Source organism: Passer montanus, unplaced genomic scaffold, assembly GCF_014805655.1.
Source record: "Passer montanus isolate IOZ18808 unplaced genomic scaffold, ASM1480565v1 scaffold110, whole genome shotgun sequence".
In the NCBI taxonomy this organism is placed as follows: Eukaryota; Metazoa; Chordata; class Aves; order Passeriformes; family Passeridae; genus Passer; species Passer montanus.
In genome coordinates this window covers 471,764-494,467 of record NW_024357614.1, presented here as the reverse complement: position 1 = coordinate 494,467, position 22,704 = coordinate 471,764, and the positions used below count along the sequence as shown (strand labels likewise).

General features: G+C 41.0%; 2 protein-coding genes across 6 annotated transcripts in view; one reads left to right on the top strand and one right to left on the bottom strand.

Annotated features, from left to right (window-relative positions):
* LOC120512516 overlaps window positions 1–1,163 on the bottom strand; it is a 157,915-nt gene extending 156,752 nt beyond the window's left edge. For both annotated transcript variants that reach the window (XR_005630036.1, XM_039730910.1), the window contains exon 1: window positions 489–1,163. Coding sequence is in view for 1 of the 2 variants with exons in the window: in XM_039730910.1 (XP_039586844.1) it covers window positions 489–1,136 (648 nt within the window). In the remaining variant the exon portion in view is untranslated. The remainder of the gene's footprint in view (window positions 1–488) is intronic.
* Window positions 1–22,704, top strand: part of SEMA6A (semaphorin 6A) — a 117,724-nt gene that overhangs the window by 883 nt on the left and 94,137 nt on the right. The window contains exon 1 of one of the 4 annotated variants that reach the window (XM_039730871.1): window positions 1,427–1,556. The exons of the other annotated variants lie outside the window; for them this stretch is intronic. The gene's annotated coding sequence lies outside the window, so the exon portion shown is untranslated. Of the gene's footprint in view, window positions 1–1,426; window positions 1,557–22,704 lie in introns of those variants that run through there. 4 annotated transcript variants of the gene reach the window in all.

Below are 22,704 nucleotides of genomic sequence, written 5' to 3'. Positions count from 1 at the left end.
TTATTTGCCCATCTTTTTCTTCCCTCCCCCCCACCCTCCCCCCAAGTGCCTAACATGCGATCCTCCCTCCCCTAGCCCTTGGCCCTTGCATGCGCTGTGCTGGGGCTCCTCGCCTCGCATCCCCGAGCCCTTACTGGCAGGGGTCGCGCCCGCCCGGGCTCCGTGGGGAGCGGGGCGGCCGCGGGACGCCGGGCCAGGGCCGCCGGGCGCCTACCCCGGGGCCTCCGGGCAGCGTGTGGGGCTGGGTGCTGGGGTCTTTGTTACAAGAACTATGTGTGCGCTCCGTGTAGAGGCGTAACCCCGCCGTCTCTGCCGTTCCCGCGGTGTAGCTGCGTCGCGGCCGATGTATTTCTTTAAGGGTTTTTTTCCGAGGCTGGCACTGCATTTTGGGGGAAGTGGCCGGGAATCGAGGCAACTTCTTCCGCGGAGCAGCCCTAGGCGCAGCCGCGGGCTTTGTTCGCGATCGTGGGCTGGGGCCGCGGGCTCACCTCCCCGCCCGTTCCCCACGGACAGTGGCCGCCTTGCCCTCCGTCCTGGCCCCGGCGAAGGTGGGATGCCGGCTGCCCTGCCTCAGCCCCGCGAAGGGTGGCTCTGGAGTAGGGATGCTCCCCGCCCCTTTCTGCCGGGCGCCCCAAGCCTCTTTCCCCCGGGCCGGCGGCACTGCCAAGAAGCTTTTCCTTGGCCGGGGAGCGCAGGCGGACGGGCTGGCCAAGGCCAGACCCCTCCGTGGCCGCCCGGCGGGCGGGAAGCCGTGCACGGCAGCGCAACTCTTCTCCCTCCGCCCAGCACTCGCCCTGTCGCTCCTTCAGCCCCTCTCCGCCCTCGGGCTCCGGGCCAAATGGGAGAAACGGCGGAAAAAAAGAAAGTTTTTTTAAATGGCGAGTAGCAGGGTTGGCCCTCCAGGAGGGGCTGCAGGCTGCCGACGCGGCGCCCCAAAAACGCCCCACGCCGCGAGTCTGGCGGCGGGGCGTGGGGACGCCGGGCGGGGACCGGGAGCGGGGCTGCTTCGTGCCGCGGTTGCTGAGGTTGGGAGAAATGCCGAGGAGGGAACAGCATGATGCTGAGATGAGGAAAGGATGCTGAGCATGGGACAGGATGATGCTGAGCAGGAAAGGGATTTCACCCCGCACGCACATCCCCGTCCCCTTATCTGCACGGGCAGGGAAGGCTCCTGTGCCTCCGTCTGCGGAGCGCTGGCAACACGGCGCCGAGGCACGAGGGGCGGCGGCGGTGGCTCGGGCAGGCCCTGGGGCGGCCGAGGGTCAGCACCGCCCCTCGCTCCGCCGCCAGGGAGGGCGGTGGAAACTTTGGGTCTCCATCACGCGTGAGGAAAGTACCTGCTTCTTGCGAGGGCTCGGCCGTCCCACTGCCCCTTTCTTCGTGCCTGCCTGCCTGGCTGTACAAGGGAGGCGTTCCCGGGGGTGGACCGGACGGCGTGCGGATAGAGAGCTGGCGGGGAAAGCGAGGCTGAGGCTGAGGCTGCAGCCCGGTCAGTTGCAGTGGAGATGCTCTTCTGCCTGTCGCCACCGCCGCTGTCCTGCCTAGCTCATCCCTGGGTGAGTCCTAAGGCAGTAAGTGCTGGGTTTCCCTTGGGCAAATGGCTCTGGCCGCTTGTTCAGGAGATAATTTGTTCTCCTGTTCCTCTCCCGAGATAATTGCTGCTTTTGAAGTTTGTAAACATGGACGTTTGTGCCAGCGTCTGTGCAGCACGGATATTTGGCTGCTGCAGAAAATTATTTCACTGATGGAGCAGCAGAAAAGAATGGCTTTAGTTAGGTCTGTGATAAACTGTAAAACATACTAATTCCTGGCGCTGTAAGGTGAATGCTTCATTTTCTAAAGGCACACACACAGCATGCAGGTGTTGTAAATAACGAAGTGCTAAGTGTCCACAACCATTTTCTGTCACAGGGCTGCACGAAGTTGCTTGTTATTTGACATGGATTCTAACTTGTTTTGTATCATCCAGCAACTACATAATTACTTACTTGACCTCAAAGATAGTAGCTAAAGGTGTGATTTTCCCCACTGTCTTTGTAACAATTGGTGTGCATTCATTTAATTTAAGTGTCATCCAGTAAACCATTCTCATCCAAAGTCCAGTGCAGCCAGGCTCTTTTGATTCAAAATTCAATTCTCAAAATTCATTGAGACTTTGTAGCTTTCTCTCAAGGTAAGATTTATGCAGCTGTTATCATGCTCAGGTTTTCTTCTGCCATTTTTTTCAGATTAGAAACGCAAAATGATCTTTCTGTGGTTTGCTTCTCTTTTTTCCTTTTTTTTTAAATTTATTTTTTTTTAAATTGTTTTAGTGTATTGTGGTCTGCTCTAACAAATCTCTTCACGGAATTACTTTGAACAATTGGTTGAAAGCAAGTAACAGATACAGTAGGATCGGGAAGGTTTGTCACTATTAAAGAAGTACAGTTGCCAAGGTGTTTCACTGTCTAGGGTTTCCTTTTATCTAATAAGAGTCTGTTTTTAATATGGTAGCTTCTCATAAGTTACAAGACAGAGAGAACTGACTCTCTTTAAAGCCAAATAATTTCATATGCATAAAAAAGCTGGTTTCTGTTCTCCACCACTCTTCACCGGAGAAAATCTCTGGCATTCATGGAAGCTTAGCTAGGAGCAGCATGCCCAGATGAGATTTCTGCTAAATGCTAAACACAATTTAAAATAGTAAGTAATACTGTAATGTATATTTGCAACATTTGCTTTTCATGTACTAGGCACCAAAGGCTTGAAGCGCAGGTGAATGATTTCAGAGACTACAAACTAGGCAGTCACAGATGTTCTGTGTGTTCTCAATTAGTCTACTTGAACACTGCATATTCTTACTTAATGTCAAACCAGCCTTATCAACTGAACTCATACTACTTGAACCAAAAAATAATTGGGCACTGACATCTATGAGGAAGATGGCTAGTTAACATTTCTAGCTGCTTGAAGATGAAAGTGAGTTTTAGCCATAGTCCCTTCTTTATGTTTGCAAATAGAAGGTTGCGGTTACTGGTGTTTAAGACTGAAGAAGGAGGTAGGTCGGGCTAAGAGTGAGGAGTTGCCTTCACTAAATTTTCGAAAGGAACTGAAAAAAAAAAGAAAAAGAAAAAGGAAAGGACAGAGATCAAATTAATGACCTGTGAAAAATCCAGACGAGAATTGTTTGCATCAGAAAGGAAGTAGGTGATTGTGAACTTGCTTGTGCATGTTTTGTGAAGGGAAGGGGAAATTTGTCATCTTGTTTTGAAGAGCCATACATAAATACACATGAAAGGAGCTCACATGGTTTACAGCAGGGGAGACATAAAATGTTTTAGGATTAAATTGACCTGAGCTAATACATGTCTCACATCCAGCTTCTTTGCAAGAACACATTGTTATACTACTGAAACAAATGTTTTGTGTATAGTACCTGATTCCCATATGCTGTAGCAGAATGCTGAAAACAAACAAGCCAGTAAATCCTGAAATTCTGGAAAACAACATTGAAATTACATTAGATGCAGCATACATGCTAGAGAAGTTCAACTGTACTAAACCAGAAGTCTTCACTATCCTAATTTGATACAGATGCTGCAGTATTTGACCTGCTACTATTCATTTATTGATGAAGTAAATCTTTAGCCCTAACCTTTTGCAGTCTCATTCACCCAAGCAAGCTTTGCTGACCCAGGAAAGCCTTGCCTACTGGAGTAGTTTTCTAAAAGTAAATGCAGTTGCTGAAATATTACTTAAATGTGGACTTTTTTTTGTGTGTTTAAGCCGCAATCTGAAAATACTGTTTTCTGCTGGGAATCAATACTTGCTAAGGACCTAAAGCTATCCTCTGAGTACATTTGGTCTGGACTGATCCTTAATGTTATAAGTCAGACCTAGATCTGTGTATCATGGAACAAGTCACATCCAACAAATTGTGACAAGCTTTGTTTGACAGGGCAAAAGAAAAATAAGAGTGATAAGCAATGATTTTTACTGGTGACCATTTGAGCATTTTATGTTCATATGTTCAGTGTATCAGGATTATTCTTAGGTGGGCAAGACATTTTGACAGCAAGATAAAGTCAGTAGCACAAAGTCTGACTGCTGATCAACAGCATATAGTAATCATGAGCAGCATTCTAACGCAGAAGTAATCAGCTGGGGAAAAGCCTGGACCTGAGCCTGACAGTTCTCTAAAGGAATATTTTCATTCTTGGCCTGTGGCACCAGTCCTCTGAGTAAGGAATGGCTTAAATATGCATGGGGTCTGTGAAAGTAAAAGTGGACTACTCCAGTTCAAGCACAAACCTGGCAGAGCAGAGTTTGTATGCCTCTATTTTCTTTATGTGCTATATTACCCATGGCCATGGAAATAATTGAGTGTTTATGTTTCTGCAGTGTTAAGAATCTCTAATTATCCATGGTGAGGGTTGCTTTGGTTTTTGGGTCTTGATTGCAACATGTCAATATGGCAGCACATGCCCAAGGCATGGCTTTAGGTTTTAAAGGGAAGAGTGCCACCTACTGTGTTATAATTTTAGGTATTGCAGCTCCTGTGTGTCTTGTGGAGTTCCCAAGCTTCTCATTTGCCTATTTTGTTCTAACCTCTGGAAGATGTGAAAGGATTCAAAATTATATGTGGCATGGAATGGAGAGAGAGAAAAAAGAAAATAAGTATAAAATCAGGGTGTTCTGGAAGTCTTAGGAGAGGCTCTTTGAAGACCAGGCATACATAGAAACATTTTCAATTTTTGGCATTTCTTATAGAGTTTGGTATTGCTGGAAACAGGGAAGGGGGTAAGATATCTATGCTTTCCCCCATAAAATAATAATGTTCTCAGTTTTAATGCACCAGATGAACAAAAATGAGGCTACCAGGTTTATGACCTTTAAAATCTAAAGCTTAACTCTGGCTATAGTTTAATTAAAAGAAAGTAGAATTCACTTAAAAAGACAAAACAAACAGAAAAACACAACAACAACAACAAAAAACCAGATTTCTTAAAAGGGGGAAGGTGAGAAAAACCCTGGATGAATTCTCCTGTAACTTGCTGCAAAATTTCATGAAGTCTTTGCTAGTATAGAACTGTTGTTATTTATCAGCCCAAAGGAGGGCCGTAATAGTGCTTGATGTGAATACAGAGACATTTTTGTATGAAAGAAATTTTTCCCCAAACCCCAGAGTGTTTTTTAGTGGCTGAAATAGAGATGTAAAATAAAGAAGATAAACCAGCTATTAACAGAACTGCCAGTTGCTGTATCTTGAGAGTGAAGACATATGGTAATTCACTACATTCAGTGATGACCTTTTCTTTAAAAATATTGTTAATAATAGGCACTTCTATGTAAAGTATTTATATAACATACTTGAAATTCATGTATCATGGACTACTCCATGCCATTTTTGTTAGTGGCAGGTTTTGGTTTGTTTTTGGCTTTTTTTTTAGCTACTGACAAAACTGCTACTGAGGAACTTTCCACAGCAGTACACTTTTGCAATATGCTTGCAGTTCTGAAGTGAAGGAGTTTCTGGGGGCAGGTGCACAGTGTTGCTGCACCACTCTGATAGAGCAGCATGGGCCCTGTCCTCAGGATGGGAAGCCTTTGGCATCATCTCCCTCATCCAGTTTCCATGAAGCAGGCAAAAAAAAAAAAAAAAAAAAAAAAAAAGCATTCCTATGTTTTTGTGATTTCTGTAACCAGTTGTCTTTCATGAAAACTTAGAGCTTATAAAAGTGGAAAAAAATTGTTTTGTATGCCCTTTCATATCAGTCTGAGAATATCTAGTTGGACGAAGACTACTCTTCTAGTCCTTTTACTGGTGATAATAGCAGAAGTTTCATTACATGCTTAAAAAGAAAAGGTATTCCTAACTGTCATTGATTTTGTAATGACCCTGATAGACTCAGGGACCTTCTAACAATGAAAATGTGTAGACTATTTAATAGGTATGGTCAGGCGTTCCAGTTCAGCAGATGGAAAAAATATTCTCCCATAGGAATTCCCAGCACAATGGGAAAAACTGCATTCAACTATATTCTTTACTGCAGCAAACATTATTTCAACTTTCCTATCTATGGCTGCTCAGTTTCACTTACATGTTCTTTATGTTGAGCATTCTTGATGTGGTTTTATACTTGAACAGAAAATTTCATATATTGCTTCCTTCACCATTGTTCATGAACATTTATCCATTACTTGCTCTTGAGGCAGCCATTCATTGAAATGTGAATGAGATTTTGAACAGTTTATAATTCCATAGGGGTTTCTTGTTTGGGGTTTTTTGTGGGTTTTTCTTGTTTTTCTCTAGAAAAAAAACTGGTTTTGTTGATGCCTTTCAAAATCTACTTTTTATTGGTAGATTGACATGGATTCTATGCTAATTCCTCCTTCATTCCTGAATTATGGCCTAGCAAGGCACTGTCACTGGGATCTTCATCTATTAATCATGGAAGCTGCTTTCTTATTCGGTTGCCATAGTTTCAGTGCCTCAGATAGTGTTGGGGTGCCTTGGGAAAGGCTTACGATACATTCGGACTTGCGAGCCTTGCAGTTATTTTGGCAGCAGAAGAGCTCCGAAGGATCAAGAGAACAGCATCCAACATTATTCAGAGTTGGATTAAAAGCGGAACTTCTGGATATGTCTCTCTGGACCTTGTTATGTGTATGTCCAGCTGATATTTGCTCACAAGATTTGCTTTTTGTTTTGTCTTGCTTGTAAAATTGTGCACTTCAGAGACTAATGGCTACCTTTATCCATTGCAAGAACAAAAAAGGCTTTTAATTGGTTTTTCTGATAAATGGTTGGGTAAATTAGGGCATTTAGGGTTTCCTAAGCAATCCAGGTAATTTGTTTTCCATTCCCTTTTAACCCAGCTACATACAGTATGATACCACGTTTGAGACTGAGTTAATGTTTATTGCTACTTTGAATTTAATAAGACAATAAGAACCTTTTTGTTAGCTGCAGAGTAGCTTGAATTACCAAGTAGAAAAGAGGAAATTAACTTTTTTCAGACATAACTAAAGCTCTTTCATTGCTGTGTTGGCACTGGCAGTATTTTTTCAATGATGTTTCAATATTTGTTCATAAACTCAGCATTAAAACATACGTGCTTTCGGAAATATAGAGCTATGAGATGTTAGAAATAGTTTTTTTGATGAATGAGAAAAATGGTAAAGTAGTAAATATGTCTAACAGGAAAGTAGCTAGAAGACTGATTTGTCAATGTAGTGCTCACTATCAATTGATTTGTCAGTTATGCATAATATAAAATGATGCAAAAGCATATTTCAGTAAGCAAATAATGGTTTCCTTTTTATTTTCCCATCGAGAAAAAAATCTTCATCACTTCTGTGTGATCAATAGTAAGCCACATGTTTGACCAGATATTCTGCATTTTAGTGTCTCCAGAATGATGTGATATCCCTTCAGTTCTTATGAAGCAATTTGAGTCTACAACAGAGAAACTTGCTAAGTGTCTTCTTTACAGCAACAAAAAAAACCAGTCTTGACTAATAAATCAAAGCATAATATTAAAACTATGTAGAGTTGAGATTAAAGAATTCAGTATAATTTGAATTAATCAGGAAAACAGTGACTTTTTTGCTTTCATATGGTTAGTTTGTACTCAAAGATTAGTTTTAAATCTTCAACTTGGGACTTTACAACCCAATCTTGTCAATTTTTCAAGTGCAATCAACAAACATGTGCCTGTTATATGTAATCCTCAGGAGCCCTATGAATTGAACAGATGAAGTCCAAAAATTTGACATGAATTTTAAAGTTTCATTTGTTGGTAGATGCACACAAAATCTGTATTTGTAATTTTATGCTTTCACATAGTATGAAATCTTCTGGTTTGTAATCTTCTGGATCTGTGTTGAATACACATATTTTGCATAAAATTAATCCCAGTTTTTTTCCTGGTAACTCAGAATGTGCATATGTCTGTTAGACTGACAGAATAGTATGCCTCCATCATTTTTTATTTCCCTTTGAAAGGGAGGTAGCAATTGTAACAGTGAGGAAATATCTTGGGTCAAAAGCTGTAGGTGTACAAATTCTGTTGTGCTTTTTTTCTTCAGAATTTATTATATTCCATTTAGTTTCAGGTTAGGTATATGATCCCACTGCTTAGAAATTAATTTAGGCAATTCTGTAAGGAACATTTGTACCTTCTTTAACACTGGTGGGTTGTTTTCTTTTTTCCCTTGCTATTTATTTTTTGCCGCCAAGAAACAGAGACGTGAATGTGAAGTTAATACTCAGTATAAAGAACCAGTCTGGTTCCTGTTGGAGGGTAAAAAAGTATTTCTACTCAGCACCTATCAACAAGCCCTTACGCCATTTAGAGTTCAGTATAAAACTACAGAATTATTTAGGTTGGAAAGGTCCTTGAAGATCATGGAGTCCAACCCTTAATCTAACACTGCTGAGTCCACCACTAAATCATGTACCCAAAGCCTGCATCTTCACATCTTTTATATACCTCTGTCTATCTTTTAAATACCCAAGTTGGTGACTCAGCTACTTCCCTGGGAGTATTTTTCTTTCAGTTTGCTTATGGTTGGTAATAAATGTTCTGCATAACCAAACAGTTGAATTTTAGCATCCAATATACTAATCTTATCAAGAAAAGAAAACAATAATTCCTGTGAAAGTAATTGTTGTGTTTGTGTCTTTTAAGCAATGTCACAGCATTTGTTTTGCGAATCTCGTGTATGCTCAATAACATCTTACTGCCTGAATGTTCCTGGAAGGTTGGTGCTTGTCTTTGCTGTGTGCTCAAGAGCAAACAGAGGAGAGGAGGATGGTCCCTGTTCAGCCTCAGAGCTCCCCGGTGCCTGCAGCTGGTAGCGGGTGCAGGCGGAGCACACCCATCCCAGCAGTTCTTTGGAGCGGGTGGATGGGGAGGAATGATTGGAGGGCAGCTGGAGCCCTGGTCTGCATGCCTGGGTTTGTGTGGGAATTCTGTCTCAAAACACCATGGCAAGGAAAAGGATGGGATGACACGCCTTTTCCGACAGATGCTCTGCACGTGGGGCACAGCCTGGTGTCTGTTGCCATAGGCAAGAGTCCCACAGGATTATCTTTCTTGAGTGGTGCTTCACGCCATGAGCATGGCTAAATGCAGCTTCATATTTGAGTCATAAATGTCTTTTTTATTATATAGAGAGGATTAGAGGTTGTTCAGCTGCAATCTTGAACTTTGGGTCGCAGTCTTTATATTACTGGCTTTTCATCAGAGCTCTCTAATGAAAGAGGAGCATCGTGCGTTAAAATCAACTTTTGAATTTAATTTTCTGTATGAACAGAACTTGGTACTATATGTATAAACTTCTAATGGCATTGAACCTATTCCACTTCCAAATAAATTGTACTAATTAATTACAAATGTACAGCTTTTGCAATTATAACTTACTGATCCAAACTATGTTAAATCAGAAATTATCACAGTTAAATTGATTTTTTTAAAATTTCCTGTACTCAGTTATATGAGGATGATATGTAACACATCTTGTAAGAACTGTGTCTCTGCAGTAGAACTTTGATTTCTAGAAATACGTTGTTCAGAATTTTTGTTTTGGGGTTTGGCTTGGTTGGATTTTTTGTTAGTTTTTGGGAAGAAATTTAAGTGGAGAGTTATTTAAGGTTTTATGGAAAAGTAAGAAGACAAACTTTAAAGTAGTGATGCTTTAGGATGCTTTTTTTTTTTTCCACCCAGTGAAATTATTCTTGATTTGGAATAGGAATTTGTTTTTCTTTAAAAAGAAATTAAGAACTAAATCCTTAAAGATCTGCTCTGGGAAAAGGAAAGATTTTTGCATGAGCTACTACACTTTTTCATTATTATCTGCAAGGTGTTTCCTTTTAATTCTGTTGTAGGGAAGTTCATCATGTTCAGAAACTGATTAATTATATCACGAGATGCGTATATTTCAGGGTGGTGTCGTCTTTTTTGCTTTATCCTGTTCTATGCGAAAGACCCAGACATGCTGCCAGAACACTTCCTTTCCCAAGATAAAAAAAAAAGAGAGATCCTGTTCTCGTTCAACAACACATGTAGTCCGAAAGGCAAATTTAGCCAACATTGAGCTAATGGCCTGAAGGTGTGAGATGAAGGCTGGTGACTGGATGATCGTGAGAAAAATGCAGTTTTGATTTGTCAAAACATTATTAAGAGTACTATATACATGTGTTAAAGTGACTATCAGAGAAAAACTTTGAAAATATAAGACAACTTGTGGAATAGAGTAAGTTCTCTGACACATACATTTTACTTCCTTTTCAATGTACCTTTTACATTTGTAACTATTTGTTTTTGTTTGTGTTCATCTTTGTCATAATCTCTCTTGTGTAGCTGAAATCCTGGTGATAGCATCATTTGCCAAAAAAAAGAAAAAAAACCCAAAGAAATAACACGCAACTCAAGTGTTGTTTATGTGAGAAAGGCAATTCAGCCAGGTCCTTCCTGATAACATGTTGATATGATTAGATGCTGTTGATGTTCTGCAAAGGGATGGAAAATGTAAACTATATCATCCCTGCTGATGTCTGAAGTGGTCTGTAAGAACACTTTCATTGAATTACTTTCAATAGCAAATCAATTCATTAGACTTGATAACTTTTTTTCATAAATGGTCAGTAATCTCTTTTAGATTGAAGCAGATAAAATAATTCATTGTTGTCACAGCCAAAGAACTTCAAGACCTTTTCAAAACCTGGAACATCTACACATATGCTTAGTTAGCTACTGCATTTTTAGAAGGACTACTCCTCACCTTCTCCTTTGTGCCAGGTTCCAAATATCCAACTACCTACTCAAATGAGTGCTCTTAGTTTACATGGACATGTAATCAGAACTGATTATATTGCTTATGTGTATAAATGAAGAGGAGCTGGGTGGGGACAAGAAAATACAGGTTAGCAGGATCTAACTTTTGATCTGTTAGCATCAAACAGAAAATTGAGGGCACAGTTTTGCTTCAGATTGCATCTTCATGTTTATTTTATTAGGCATGGACTTTGTCTAGAAGAGCTAACCTCTTGAGTTGTTGATACTGGAGGCATAAACCTTGCTGACTTCATTAGGAGTTATTAATTGCTGATTTTTAATTTTTTAATTTTTTTTAGGAACTTAAGTCACAAGCTCAAAATACCAATAATAATAAATAAAAATATCAAAACAATCAAGAAGGCACAGGACTAAAATGGATCTGTAAATTTAATTAGTATTTTAGCTTCAAAGATTCGAGTACTGGAAATATTTCAACAGTAAACCAGAGAACGTGTTAGTAGGGGGGCTGGTGTGCTACTTTGCTGCTGCACTGCCTGCTTCTAGATAGTCGTCGTATGACAGCCTGCTCTAACAACTACCCACATTTAAATAGCAGGGTTGTGTAAGAATGAACACAACACATTTACCGAAATATATTTATGGTGGGGAGAGCCTTAAATATTCCAGCGGGTGGAATACACTGAGAGAGAATGTGTCGCATTTTAGTTAGACTGCGCGTCAAATCTTGGAAGGTGGCACAGTAACTTCTCTTTCTGCTACAGAGTGGCCTTATAAATTGCTGCAGGTTTCAAGAGAATACGAACATTCCCTTTTTGACACAGCTTTTGTTGCAGGGGTACAGCTGTGACTGATAGTGTAATGGCTGGAGGAGCCGGCGAAGGGCTTGGTCACGTACATGCTTAGGCTGAATGCGAGAAGCACTTGCCTAATTCCCGAAGTTCGCCGAGAGCCTGCTCGGCGCAGGCTGTGGGCGCTTTCCTCCGCATGCCGCCTGCCCTCTTGTGTCTGAACAGCTCCGTGCAGGCTCCGGCCGGGCGACAGCGGGAGCGAGCGGCGGAAAAGCCGGGAGCGAGGGATGGACGCGAGCCACGCTCTTCAAAGGCGCTGGTTTTGCCTCTGCCTCTGCGTGTGCGTCGTCTTGCTGCTTCGTCTGCAGCGTAAAAAGCAGAATAGTTTTCTGCTTTCTTATACAGAGGCAGGAACATCAGAAAGTGGGTTAGCCAAACTGATGTGCAAAAAAGCTCTAGGAGTGAATCTGAAGCGATGGGTAGAGGCTGTAATGCATATGATTAAAGTGAAACATGCTGCCTACACAGAGAATTGCTAACAAGATTCTTTCACAGCTTTCATGTCTCAGCCCCGCTTTTACAGAAAATAAATTCATGTTTGGTTTCAGTGGGTGTGCCGTTTTGCTCAGCCCTACAGGATAGATAAGACACTCAAACAATTGCAACCAACTGAACACAAAATAATACAATTTGCACTGAGTAGAACAACAGCCTGCTTATTAGCAAAACAGTATCCCAGATTAACATTTGCTTGGTTTATCTCAAACGTCTTTTCTCTTAGTGCTTTATTGTTCAATAGTCATAGAGAGGGCAGGCTAAAAGCGCAGATTAAGTTAAGGCAAATGAGAGGAGAGGAGAGGAGAGGAGAGGAGAGGAGAGGAGAGGAGAGGAATTTCATGTCCTTTAAACATTTTTTTTCTCCTCTTGAAACAGAAGCATAGATATTGCTGCAAGACATTTAATAGTTTCTGGCAGTAATTCTACCACATCCCCTTGTTCATATGAAGTATATTATCTCTAGCTCAAAAGAGTATTTAAATACTCTCTCATGTTTAAAGAGCTTCCAGAATTATCTGAAGTTTTTGCAAGATGCAGAAAAATAGACTGCAGCAGCTGTATGTTGTTACAGTGTTTAGGAAAAAAAAAATAGTAATTCAAGTAATTATTTTAAAAGTGGTTAAAAAACAGCTAAAAATGGACTTGATCCATAAAACAAGGGTAACTTTAACTTTCAATTGTCCAATTAATTTTTTTATTATTATTATTTTCTTGAGAAATATTGTGCATTTATGTAAGTTTTACCTCATGTCAGTCCCATGTGAACTCAGGGCTATTTCAAATTTCATTTGTTTCTTCCTTGAGACATAACATCTTTAAGTCTTCATTTTCTTAAGAATAGCCACTATGGATCCAGGGTGGATAAAAATGTGGCTTTTGGAAGGTTTTTACTTAGACATCCAAGAGTTAATTATGCATTAAGGACTCAAGCCCAGGTGTTCAAGTCTTAACAAAAAGGATTTGCAGAGGTTAACATGTTCTGAGGTTTTATTTGTTTATTTGGTTAGTTGGTTGTTTTTTACTTCAAAGCAAAATACACGTGGAAAAGGTTTTGTGTTTGAACTAATTCTGCTTCTAGTCCTGCTGATCTCTTCAGGTCCCCACAGGCTGAGAAATCAGCAGAAGGACACAGCTGGCTGATCAAGATGCCTATGGTTACATGCATTGATTTTGGGCCTCTTCTGTCTTTAAACCGGTGTGGTTTTGTCCCTCCCCAAATCCATTTTGCCAGGATACTGTGGATTTGTATCTGGAGAAGACCTTTTGGAAATGTGGCGTGTTTGTACTTCCACCCTGCAATTGCTCTGTGGACAGATGCTTGCTTCTGACCTGAGTTCACAACTTTGTCCACTGCTCAACGCACACCTCAAGTCCTAGATTTGCAAGCCTACAGGTGTTTTTAGGTAGAGCCTGGAGAAGAAAGCTGCTGTCAAGCAGCTGGCATTGTGTGTAGAAGGAAGGCACTGAGTTCACAAAGAAAGCCCTTAGTTCTTCAGCCTTATCTGATCAGGTCTCACTTAAAAAAAAAAAAAAGGCAAGTTTTTCATGTTTCAATGTGTCATGACTAAAATGTCTAGAGACATTTTACAGATACAGCTCAAATACATACACAAATAAGTCAGGTTTGCCAAATGAATCATAAAATACTCTAGCTTTCCCTTCCTCAGTACATCATGAAGATGTTGCATGGGAAATGCATTGGTGATACATGGAAATTTATCCGCAACTTAAGATATTTCTTGATATCACTTGTTACCTGATGATAAACCGAACTTTGCATTTGTTTATTTAGATGTCTATTTTGTGCAGGCTCATAACTTCAGGTCAAGATGAAGTCAAGTCTGGGAGCCAGTTCCTCTCAGTACAAACCACAGACTCAAGCCATCTGCCCCAAGACCATCTAAATAGTCACTGAATAGCCTGGAAAGTAGGGAGGTTGGAGAGTGCACTGGATTTTGGGGATAGCAAACACAACTGATAAAGAATGTGTTGTAGTGCAAGTCATCCTTCTGAGAGTGGTGCATTAGCAGCCCTGTCTCTGTAGGCAACACACTGCCAGTTCCAGCTTAGGTCTCACTGTTTCAGACAAGGAAAAGTGCTTTTTGCAACAATGTGGTGAAACCAGCTAGAATGAAACACAGTTGGCACTGAGTGACAAGGTGGCTCATAGTAACTAGTTAGACTGATTCTCTTTTAAGAAATAAGTGGGATGGTTCGTGAAATTTTATAATACACTCATGATGGAAACTGTGATCTCCCCAGTGTATACAGAGTATTTCCAGTCAACATCAACAGGTGAAAATGAGTGAAACAGAGTCCGTGTCTTTGGCCATCTTGTAGACTTAGAAAACACTAGGACATCTGAGAGTCATTCACATCATTCTGCTTAAAACTCCATTTCAACTTTATCTTATAAAGAGATATAAAAAGATGAAACTTATTTCTGGAACCTACAGGTCTAAATAGAAAATTAAGGACAAGATGTCTCTCTTAACTGCAGGAAAAATTCTAACTTTTTATCAGTTCAAATTAAGTCCTTTCCTTGAACTTGAATGCATCATACCTAATGCATATGCTCAGTCTTAACTCAGCAGGCAAAAGATGACAAGCTGTGTTGTCCTGCTTAAGGATATATCAGAAGAGGATAAGTAACGGAGAATTTATCTACTTCAATATTTGTGGTGTCTTTGAAGTGCTAATAATATTTGTAAAAGTTTATATGTCAGGTTAACGCCTGCTCTGTGAGCTTGCAAGAGATTGCAAGCAATGAATAATTTGCAGATTTTTTTTTTTCTCCATAGTAAAACCACTAAGATGGTCCCAGTTGAGGTGCCACTTTAAATTGACCACTTTTTTTTTTTTACTTAATATTCAGTCAAAGTATTTTAATAATGAGAAAGTTGTTTCTGATAGATGCTTCCAGTGAATTAAATGGAAGTTAAATTTATTGAGTCATATCAAAAATATTATCTTTGAAAAAAATGGCATAAAGACTAAGTCAACAAGAAACCCAAAAACCTTGAAATTATGTGTGGATGCAGCTGTGCTACCATACTACTCTTGCTAGGTCCCAGCTTCCCCCATGAGTGATGGGACAAACACAGATGTTTGAGTAATTTTTAAGGAAAAAAATGGTTATAGGAGGCAAAGAAAGTAGCTGTAAGGTCAAAGGTGAGAAGTGGAAGATTTCTCAAAAGAGATTGATTAAGGGAATAGTTGCAGGTATGTAGTCAGACTGGTACAGAGGGACAGCTGAAGTGCCAGAGGAGAGGAGGGCAGGGTGAAAGTCTTCTCTGCCTTACAAAACAGCAGTATGCCATGGGGTGACTCCTTTCTGATAAGCAGTCACTATCTGAAGTGTATAGGAAGCTTGGAGTGGAAAAAACAGATGGCACATGGGAGATGAAGTGTCTCTCTGCCTGATTTCTCTACCCTCCACATAGGTGGAGGCAGGTGGGGGAGGAGTGGCACATGGGAGATGAAGTGACATAATTTGTCTCTCTGCCTGATTTCTCTACCCTCCACATAGAATTTGGTAGGTGGGGGAGGAAAAATGTCCAGATGTGATTCTTCTCCATCCCCACATGTTTCTCCTTGCCCTCAGAAATCTCACAAGACTCCCAACTTCTCTCACAAGCCATTGCTAAAGAAGGTTTCCATCATTACCAAGGATTTTGAGAGACTGGCTTGGAGAAGTGGTTTTTTTCTGTGAGGAAAAGACGTTGACACATAGGAATGCAGAGATAGACATTAAAAACAAGGGCAGTAAGCAATTTAGTTGTACTCAGGCTTGGGCAAAGAGATGGAAGGAGGCTTTACAATTTGTGTGTTTCAAGGGAAGTTGCTAATTGGCTGTGTGATCTTGCCAGGCCTGTGGCGAGTTGACATGTTTCAGCCATGAGGAAAGGGCATTGGCATCACCCGTTGCAGCTGGCTGGTCAGCTGCCTGGAACAAGTTCATGGCTTTTGGCCAGTTTCCACTGAACTAGTAAAGCCTCCTTTAAAAAAAATCTCTGCACCTGGCACTTTTCAGGAAAATGGTTGGTAGACTTATCGGAGAAGAAAAAGACTGGTAAGCACAGGCATTAAAAGCCCTGAAAGTTAGATTTTGGTATGTTGTACCTTTTTAAAAAATTAGCAGCATGTATTTTTTAAAAGAGAGGATTTGTGGGTGGGGAAGGGAAAGGGAGAAGCTGGTGACATTGGAAGCAGGCAGCCTCCAGGTCTCTGCTGGATCCAAAATACTTGCCAAGATGAGCAGGGCTTGTCTTTGTACAGACAACCAGTATAGGGCTGATCTTTGCAGTGCGGGAAGAGTAACATGGATGCAAGGATCATCATATTTAAGAAGTGACTGTGAACTGTGACTGTAACTGCAGATGTGCCAGGAGCCATGTGAAGTTCAAAGCCCCTTTTCCAGCTCCAGACCTGGATGCCTACCGAGGGGAATCCTGCTGAGCAGGCCGCTCCAGAGTGAGCCAGGAGTGTGTTATGCTGGCTGGGTAGTACTAGGAGGCAGGGCAGGATGTGTAGTGACTCTGCCTGTGTCGTGATGAACGTGAGCAATCTGGTGTTTGTCACAGGTCTTAAAACTAAAACTGAGCATAAATAAAGAACCCTACCGCAAGTGAGCAGGATTTTTATCGTGGTTTCCAGGAATGAAATCAAACCTAAACTGCAAGGGAAATATTCTCTGCCATATTCAAAGTTTGTGTACAGAACGTTTCAAATAAATGCTCTGTAAAAATGATTTAATTCTGCTGTGATTATGAACTTTTACAAACATGCTGTTTCACATTACTCTCTTAAATAAATTTGATTAGTAACAGCTGTGACTACATAAGTACCCCAAATTTTATTTTCTCAGTAGAAAAGGGTTGAAGAAATCCTCAAATTATTGTAAATGAAGATTTTGTTGGTATTTTAAGCTAAGATATCCTCAACAACAACCTAGCAATAATAACGTGGACATGCTCCTTCTTGGAGAGGCTGCAATTAACTGCCATTAGCTCAGACAAATAGTCTTTTCAGTTCTTGGAGCACTCTGTGAGTATTAGCTGCTTTGTGCTGAGCAAGTACTAAAATCTAACCAAGTAATAAATGGTGCTGCTCGGTGACAGGCTGTTTGACCCAGAAGCGGGCTGCTGAGGCTGCGTTGTGAGCTATTCCCTTTCACCACGCAGACTAGGTGCAGACAGTCATCCGCTCCTACACACACGGGTATTGCATATGTTTTCCGATGGTAGTGTTTGTTTACCACTCGTGACTGTGTTGGTTTAGGCACCGTGTGGTGCTCTGTGGGACAAGGCAGCGTCTGCATGCTTAGACCAGGGCTGTCTTTCCCACCTGTTCCTCCCGCACTCAGAAAATGCTCCCAGCTGGTGGAGCAGGGATGTGCTCTGCGGCCTGTGCTCTGTGCTGCTGAATCCATTGCTTGGGTGCCCCTTAAAGATGAAAAATCTCACTTCTCGTTGCCGCGAGCTGCAGAGTTACACCTGCATTAGAGGACAGGCATCCCTGCCCCCAGCTCTGCCATGTGCTGCTGGTGCTGCCAGCCCTGGCTGGCTTTCTGCATGTGTGACTGCAACCTACTTCTCTGCAGTCCCTGATGTCAGCAAGGGCTGCGGGCAAACTCTCCTATACAGCTCTTCTGCTAATGAGCTGGTCTGCTAATTAAATAGAAAGGCATATTTGGCAGTGTCTTTGATATTTATTCCCAGTATGGCCCTTTTGACTTGTTTAGGATTTCAGGGTGGTCTTGTGGGAAAAGATATAGTAAGCAATTGCTGAGTTTATATTATGTTTTATCAACAATGAAATAAAGTTTGTGAAATACTGTTTTGTTCCTTCTAAGCCAGATAATGCAATGTATTTTTTTTTTAATTAAAAGGTGGGGGGGGAGAAAAAAGTAAAGCTTGACCCAGACCACACTTAGAATTCAGAAGAATTTTAAAAAGAAGTCATATGGGAAGGGCCTTTTTTAATGTTTTTGTGTATGCCATTTGTGCTCAGCAATGTCCATGATATATGATAGTCAGAAGTTAAATAGCATTTATTACACACTTTTGACCACCTTATATGCATTTGCTAACTCTTCTTCTAGATTACTTTTGACCATTTCAGCCGTTTTGAACAGCTTTAGGCAGATGGCATTTTCTTACAAGGAGAAAAAGCATCAAACAAACAGCCCAGTCTGGGATAGGAAGGTTGACTTTTTACTCAGTAAATGAAGAGTGTCCCACCTGAATGTACATTTGCCAAGGGTAGAATAAATTTTTTTGCTGAGGCAGAAAATAGGTTTAAAGCTGAGATCCTCTGACCAGGTAGGGTGAGAGGCAGATGGCTGGACCCCCAGGTGATTTGTTTCTGCTCACTCACTGCTCCCTATCAAGCATCAATGCTCTGCAGTATGCAGGGACACAGATTTCCGTACCTCCAAGGAGAAACATGCTGTTTGCCTCCTAGCCATGTGACTTCCAGAAGTACCAGAAGTATAACATTTATGTGCCTTAAAGAACCCCTAGACTGGGTAATTTTGAGGTTTCAAATTTTTAATTAGTTACAGATTTTTCCTTTCTTCTCCTCTTTATCCACCTTTGTAAACAGAGGTGAGGTAGCCAAAGCACTAAATTTGTATATTTACAAAAATGTGTAGAAAATGGCACAAAGCCATAAGATAGTTTAAATTTGTGAAATGCTACAAGTATTCAGTAATGCTTCTGTTCTTGGCTCTTTTCTGGAGGTCTGTTCTTGGTTGTTGCTGAAGATGGGATAGCAGGGTAGGTGACCTGGTCACAAAGGCTGGTACCCCATTGCAGTGTTCTGATATTTTACAGAGAGTTGGACGTGTGTGTTTGTGTGCCATTCAACTAAAGATTTACTGGTGGAGTTCTGTATGTAGGCTGAATGAAAAAAAAAAATACTATGTTACAATTCTGGCTCCTTGCTGGAAACAAGCAACAAAATATTAAAGGGAAATTTGAGGTTACCATCAGCCACCTTGGTAACACAGTAATTTCCATGGACTTTCCATACAGCTTTATGTCTCTGGCTTCCCACAGTTAACTTCATGATGCCATTTCAAGACTAAGAATTAAAGGACTGCCAGACCAGCAGCATCCAATAGCACCTGAGAGAGTAGATCCATTGTAACATTTTGTCAGTCCTGGTAAGCGCTGCAGTGTTTGGCAGCCATCAGGCTCGATGGTGCATTTGCAGAGATCAGATGGCAGCAGGTGCTGCTTACCTTTGTGTCTTCCCTGTAAGAAAGTTTCAAACTTGGAAATTAGAAATAGGAATAGGAATAAATTGCATTGAGATTATGAAAATCTGAAGACATTAAAATTTGTGAAAGGTGTTGAAGGGTATGTGTATGTTCCATACGATGACCTTTCTACTTCTTGGTCATTCATTAATATTCAGTGTGTGTGAGGACTGATCTAGACTTTGTAAAGTAAAATCAAAATGTGGCTAAATAATTTTTCTTTGTACAACTATGCAGAAGAGGACTTCATTATCTGAGACCGTACATTATCTGTTATCTTCATTATCTGTTTTCTACCTGTACATGGGAAAACTGGACACATAGGAAAGGCACTGTGCCTATAGTTATTTTCATTCTGATCCATTCAGTGACTATGGCTTGTTGCTGACCACTAAAAATACTGTCTAGTTTTTTCAAAACACAAAAAATCTTATTGTCTACATAGGGATGTGAAGAGGTTCACTATTAATTACTTTCTCTGTATTCTTACTGGAAATACTAGGGACCTGTAGGTTTTTATTTTGCTTAATAGCAAAGGTTAATACTGAAGGGAATATCTTCCTGGGATGTATTTGATAATTTTTCCTCTCTTACAAATAAGAAGTTTTATTTTCTCCCGGGGTTTGCTCTTATGGTTTAGCTTCATTTGCATTTGTGGAGGCTTAAGGGAGGTGTCATGACTTTCAGAACTGCTGAATATTCAAGGAGTCCTGATGGCACTGTAAAGTGCAGGGTGCTTTCGAAGGGCAGGGCAGGGCACAGACAGACCTGTATTTTTTGCTCACAAGAATAGGCAGCAACTGTCTTTTCTTTAAATGGATTCTGCAACTTCTGTGTTGATGCTAAATCCCCACGAACCGCTAGAATCAGGTAAACTCAACCCATCTGGTGTTGCCATCCCAACCCACTCCACCCCTTGCTGGGCCCTGCTGGGTTGCGCTGGGCCAGAACAAGCTCACTTCTGTCTGCAAGAAGTGGTCCTTGGAAGGCTTATTTCTGTCAGTTGTTTGAATTCCTTGACCTGGGTCTCTGATGAGTGGTGATAAAATACGTCACAAAGTCTTTCCTAACATTCATAGGAGGGTTGTTTTTCTGGAAATGTGAAGAGACACGGTGCTACCAAGCTCTCCTGATCAGATATTGAAATAATTAAATAGGGGAGCTAGCAACATATTCCTGGGGGACCAAAGTGTTCTCTTATTCCTGAAAAATTCATTTAATATCTTGGTTTCAGAAGCCAGAGCATCAAAGAAAATACCCAGTTATATAGCCATGTAATAAAAAATTATGGTGTTTAGCAACACTGGCACACAGGAAAACTTTTCTTTAAAGATAAAAATACACATTGCATTATCTGGCAAGTAATCTATTGATTCTTAGGTTATCTTCAAAAAAGTGTATGTCTGTCTCTTAAAACAAAAGCTGACTTGGTGAATAAAGAAACAATGACTTTATAAACTTTGATGTTACTGTTCATTCATCATCAGGTATGTCAGTGTACAAAGGGAGACAGTCCCTCTGAACAGATTGTGTGAAACTAATAGTGTGCCTTCAGACTGCATGCTTGTTTTTTTGCAAGTCAGCCCTTGAATTTAAGTAATGTTTTAAACAGCTTTATCCTTATACTCGGAGACTGGAAAACAAGGTCAGTGTAGAGTCCATCCTGTAGCTAGTTATTAAAGCAGACTGCTGAAAAATGCAAGCAGATATCTGCATCTGCTTTGCATATTTAAATGAAAAATAAAACAAACCAAAAAAAGCATCTAAAGTTCTGGGGGTCTTGTAGTGAGTCTGTACTTCTGAGTAGAAACACTTAGAATAACTTTAAAAATTCAGGAGTGCTAGGGCAGCACTAGAGGGAAACTGGGCACACCATGTTCTCATGAAATTGTTTTTTGCCACTCATATAGAATATGAGACCAGCAACATTGCAGTTAGATTCTTGAAATTTTTACAAGAAATTTGTCATCAGCAGTCAGACTGTCACTGGGAAAAGAAGTATAATCTGCAGGTTGCACTTTTAAAAAAATACATAATTTTCAGGATTTGTATCTTATAATCAAGCATAGTAACAAAAGCTACTGAATAAGGGCTGACTAAGGAAAAAAATAGAGCTAGTGAATAGATTGAGGGTCATCCACAGTCTCTAGCGCAGTGTACACTAAAACAAACTGCTAAAGAGCTGGGAATTGGTGTAGTAAATTTTTCTGGTGAATGAATTTGCAGCAGCCCTCTGCCCACAGCAGCAAGGTGCTCCTGTAGTGCAAGCTGACAAGGAGCAGTAATTTTGCCCCACTACGTGTAGGCATTGGAGTGCAGATATAGGAGGAGCATCATCACAGCCCAGTGTGCAGGGGTTTACCAGTAGTCACTTGGTGATTTTGTGCAGAACCTTTATGGCTTTGTCAGCACAAGGCTCTGCCAGAGACAAAAACTGCTTTTCAGAGTCTTGTAATACACTCACTCCCTTGTTTGATGTAGGCACAGTTGTTTTACCTTAAATATGAAGCTTACACAAAGCTGTGCTTGTTGGTCCTATGGAATATTCCAGGAAATGAACTCATTGACTTGAGTGTTTCTGTAGAGAAGTTGAAAAGGAGAACAGAAACACCAAGCACAGGTATTTCCTGGTAATGCTCAGGAATGAAACAGATTTATGGATGTTAGGGACATTAAGATTTTGCTCATGTTTTCAACAACAAGATATAGTCTCCAGGTAAAGTAGATAATTAATATGATGCTAAATGTTATTTTTCTTACAAGAAGACCAAATATTTGATAAGTACTTGTCATTGAAAAAAGCTTCACTTCATGTAGAAACTATATTTGCAGACAACCATTGTAGTGTATGAACACTTTTGAAATAAAGTCAGTTAGTGGGAATTAATTTCCTGCTGGAATTCACCATGGTTAGAAGGTATTATTCAATTCAGTCTCACACAGCTAATTTTCAGTGTTCTGAAACTCCTTCCTTAGAGAAGCAACAATGCTGTAATTTTCAAAGTTTGAAAGGAGCGGGGGATGCTACAGCGCTTGACTGCAGACCTCTATGGAAGAAAGTTCCCATTGCCCATAATAGATTGTAAGATTCCCGAGAGTGGCAGAAACCCGCAGCAACCTGGCACGTGGCATGACGACCCCTTAGAGCAGCTCTTGGTTATGAAAGCCTGGCTCGGGGATGTGCCGGGGAGAGGTGTGTGAAAACAGTGTCACAGCCTGGGGCCGGCTGTACTATTCCCGGAAATCGGTAGGACACAAAGAGGCATTGTCACAGCCTCTCTCTCCCTTCTTTATTTCCCATACAGTGGTG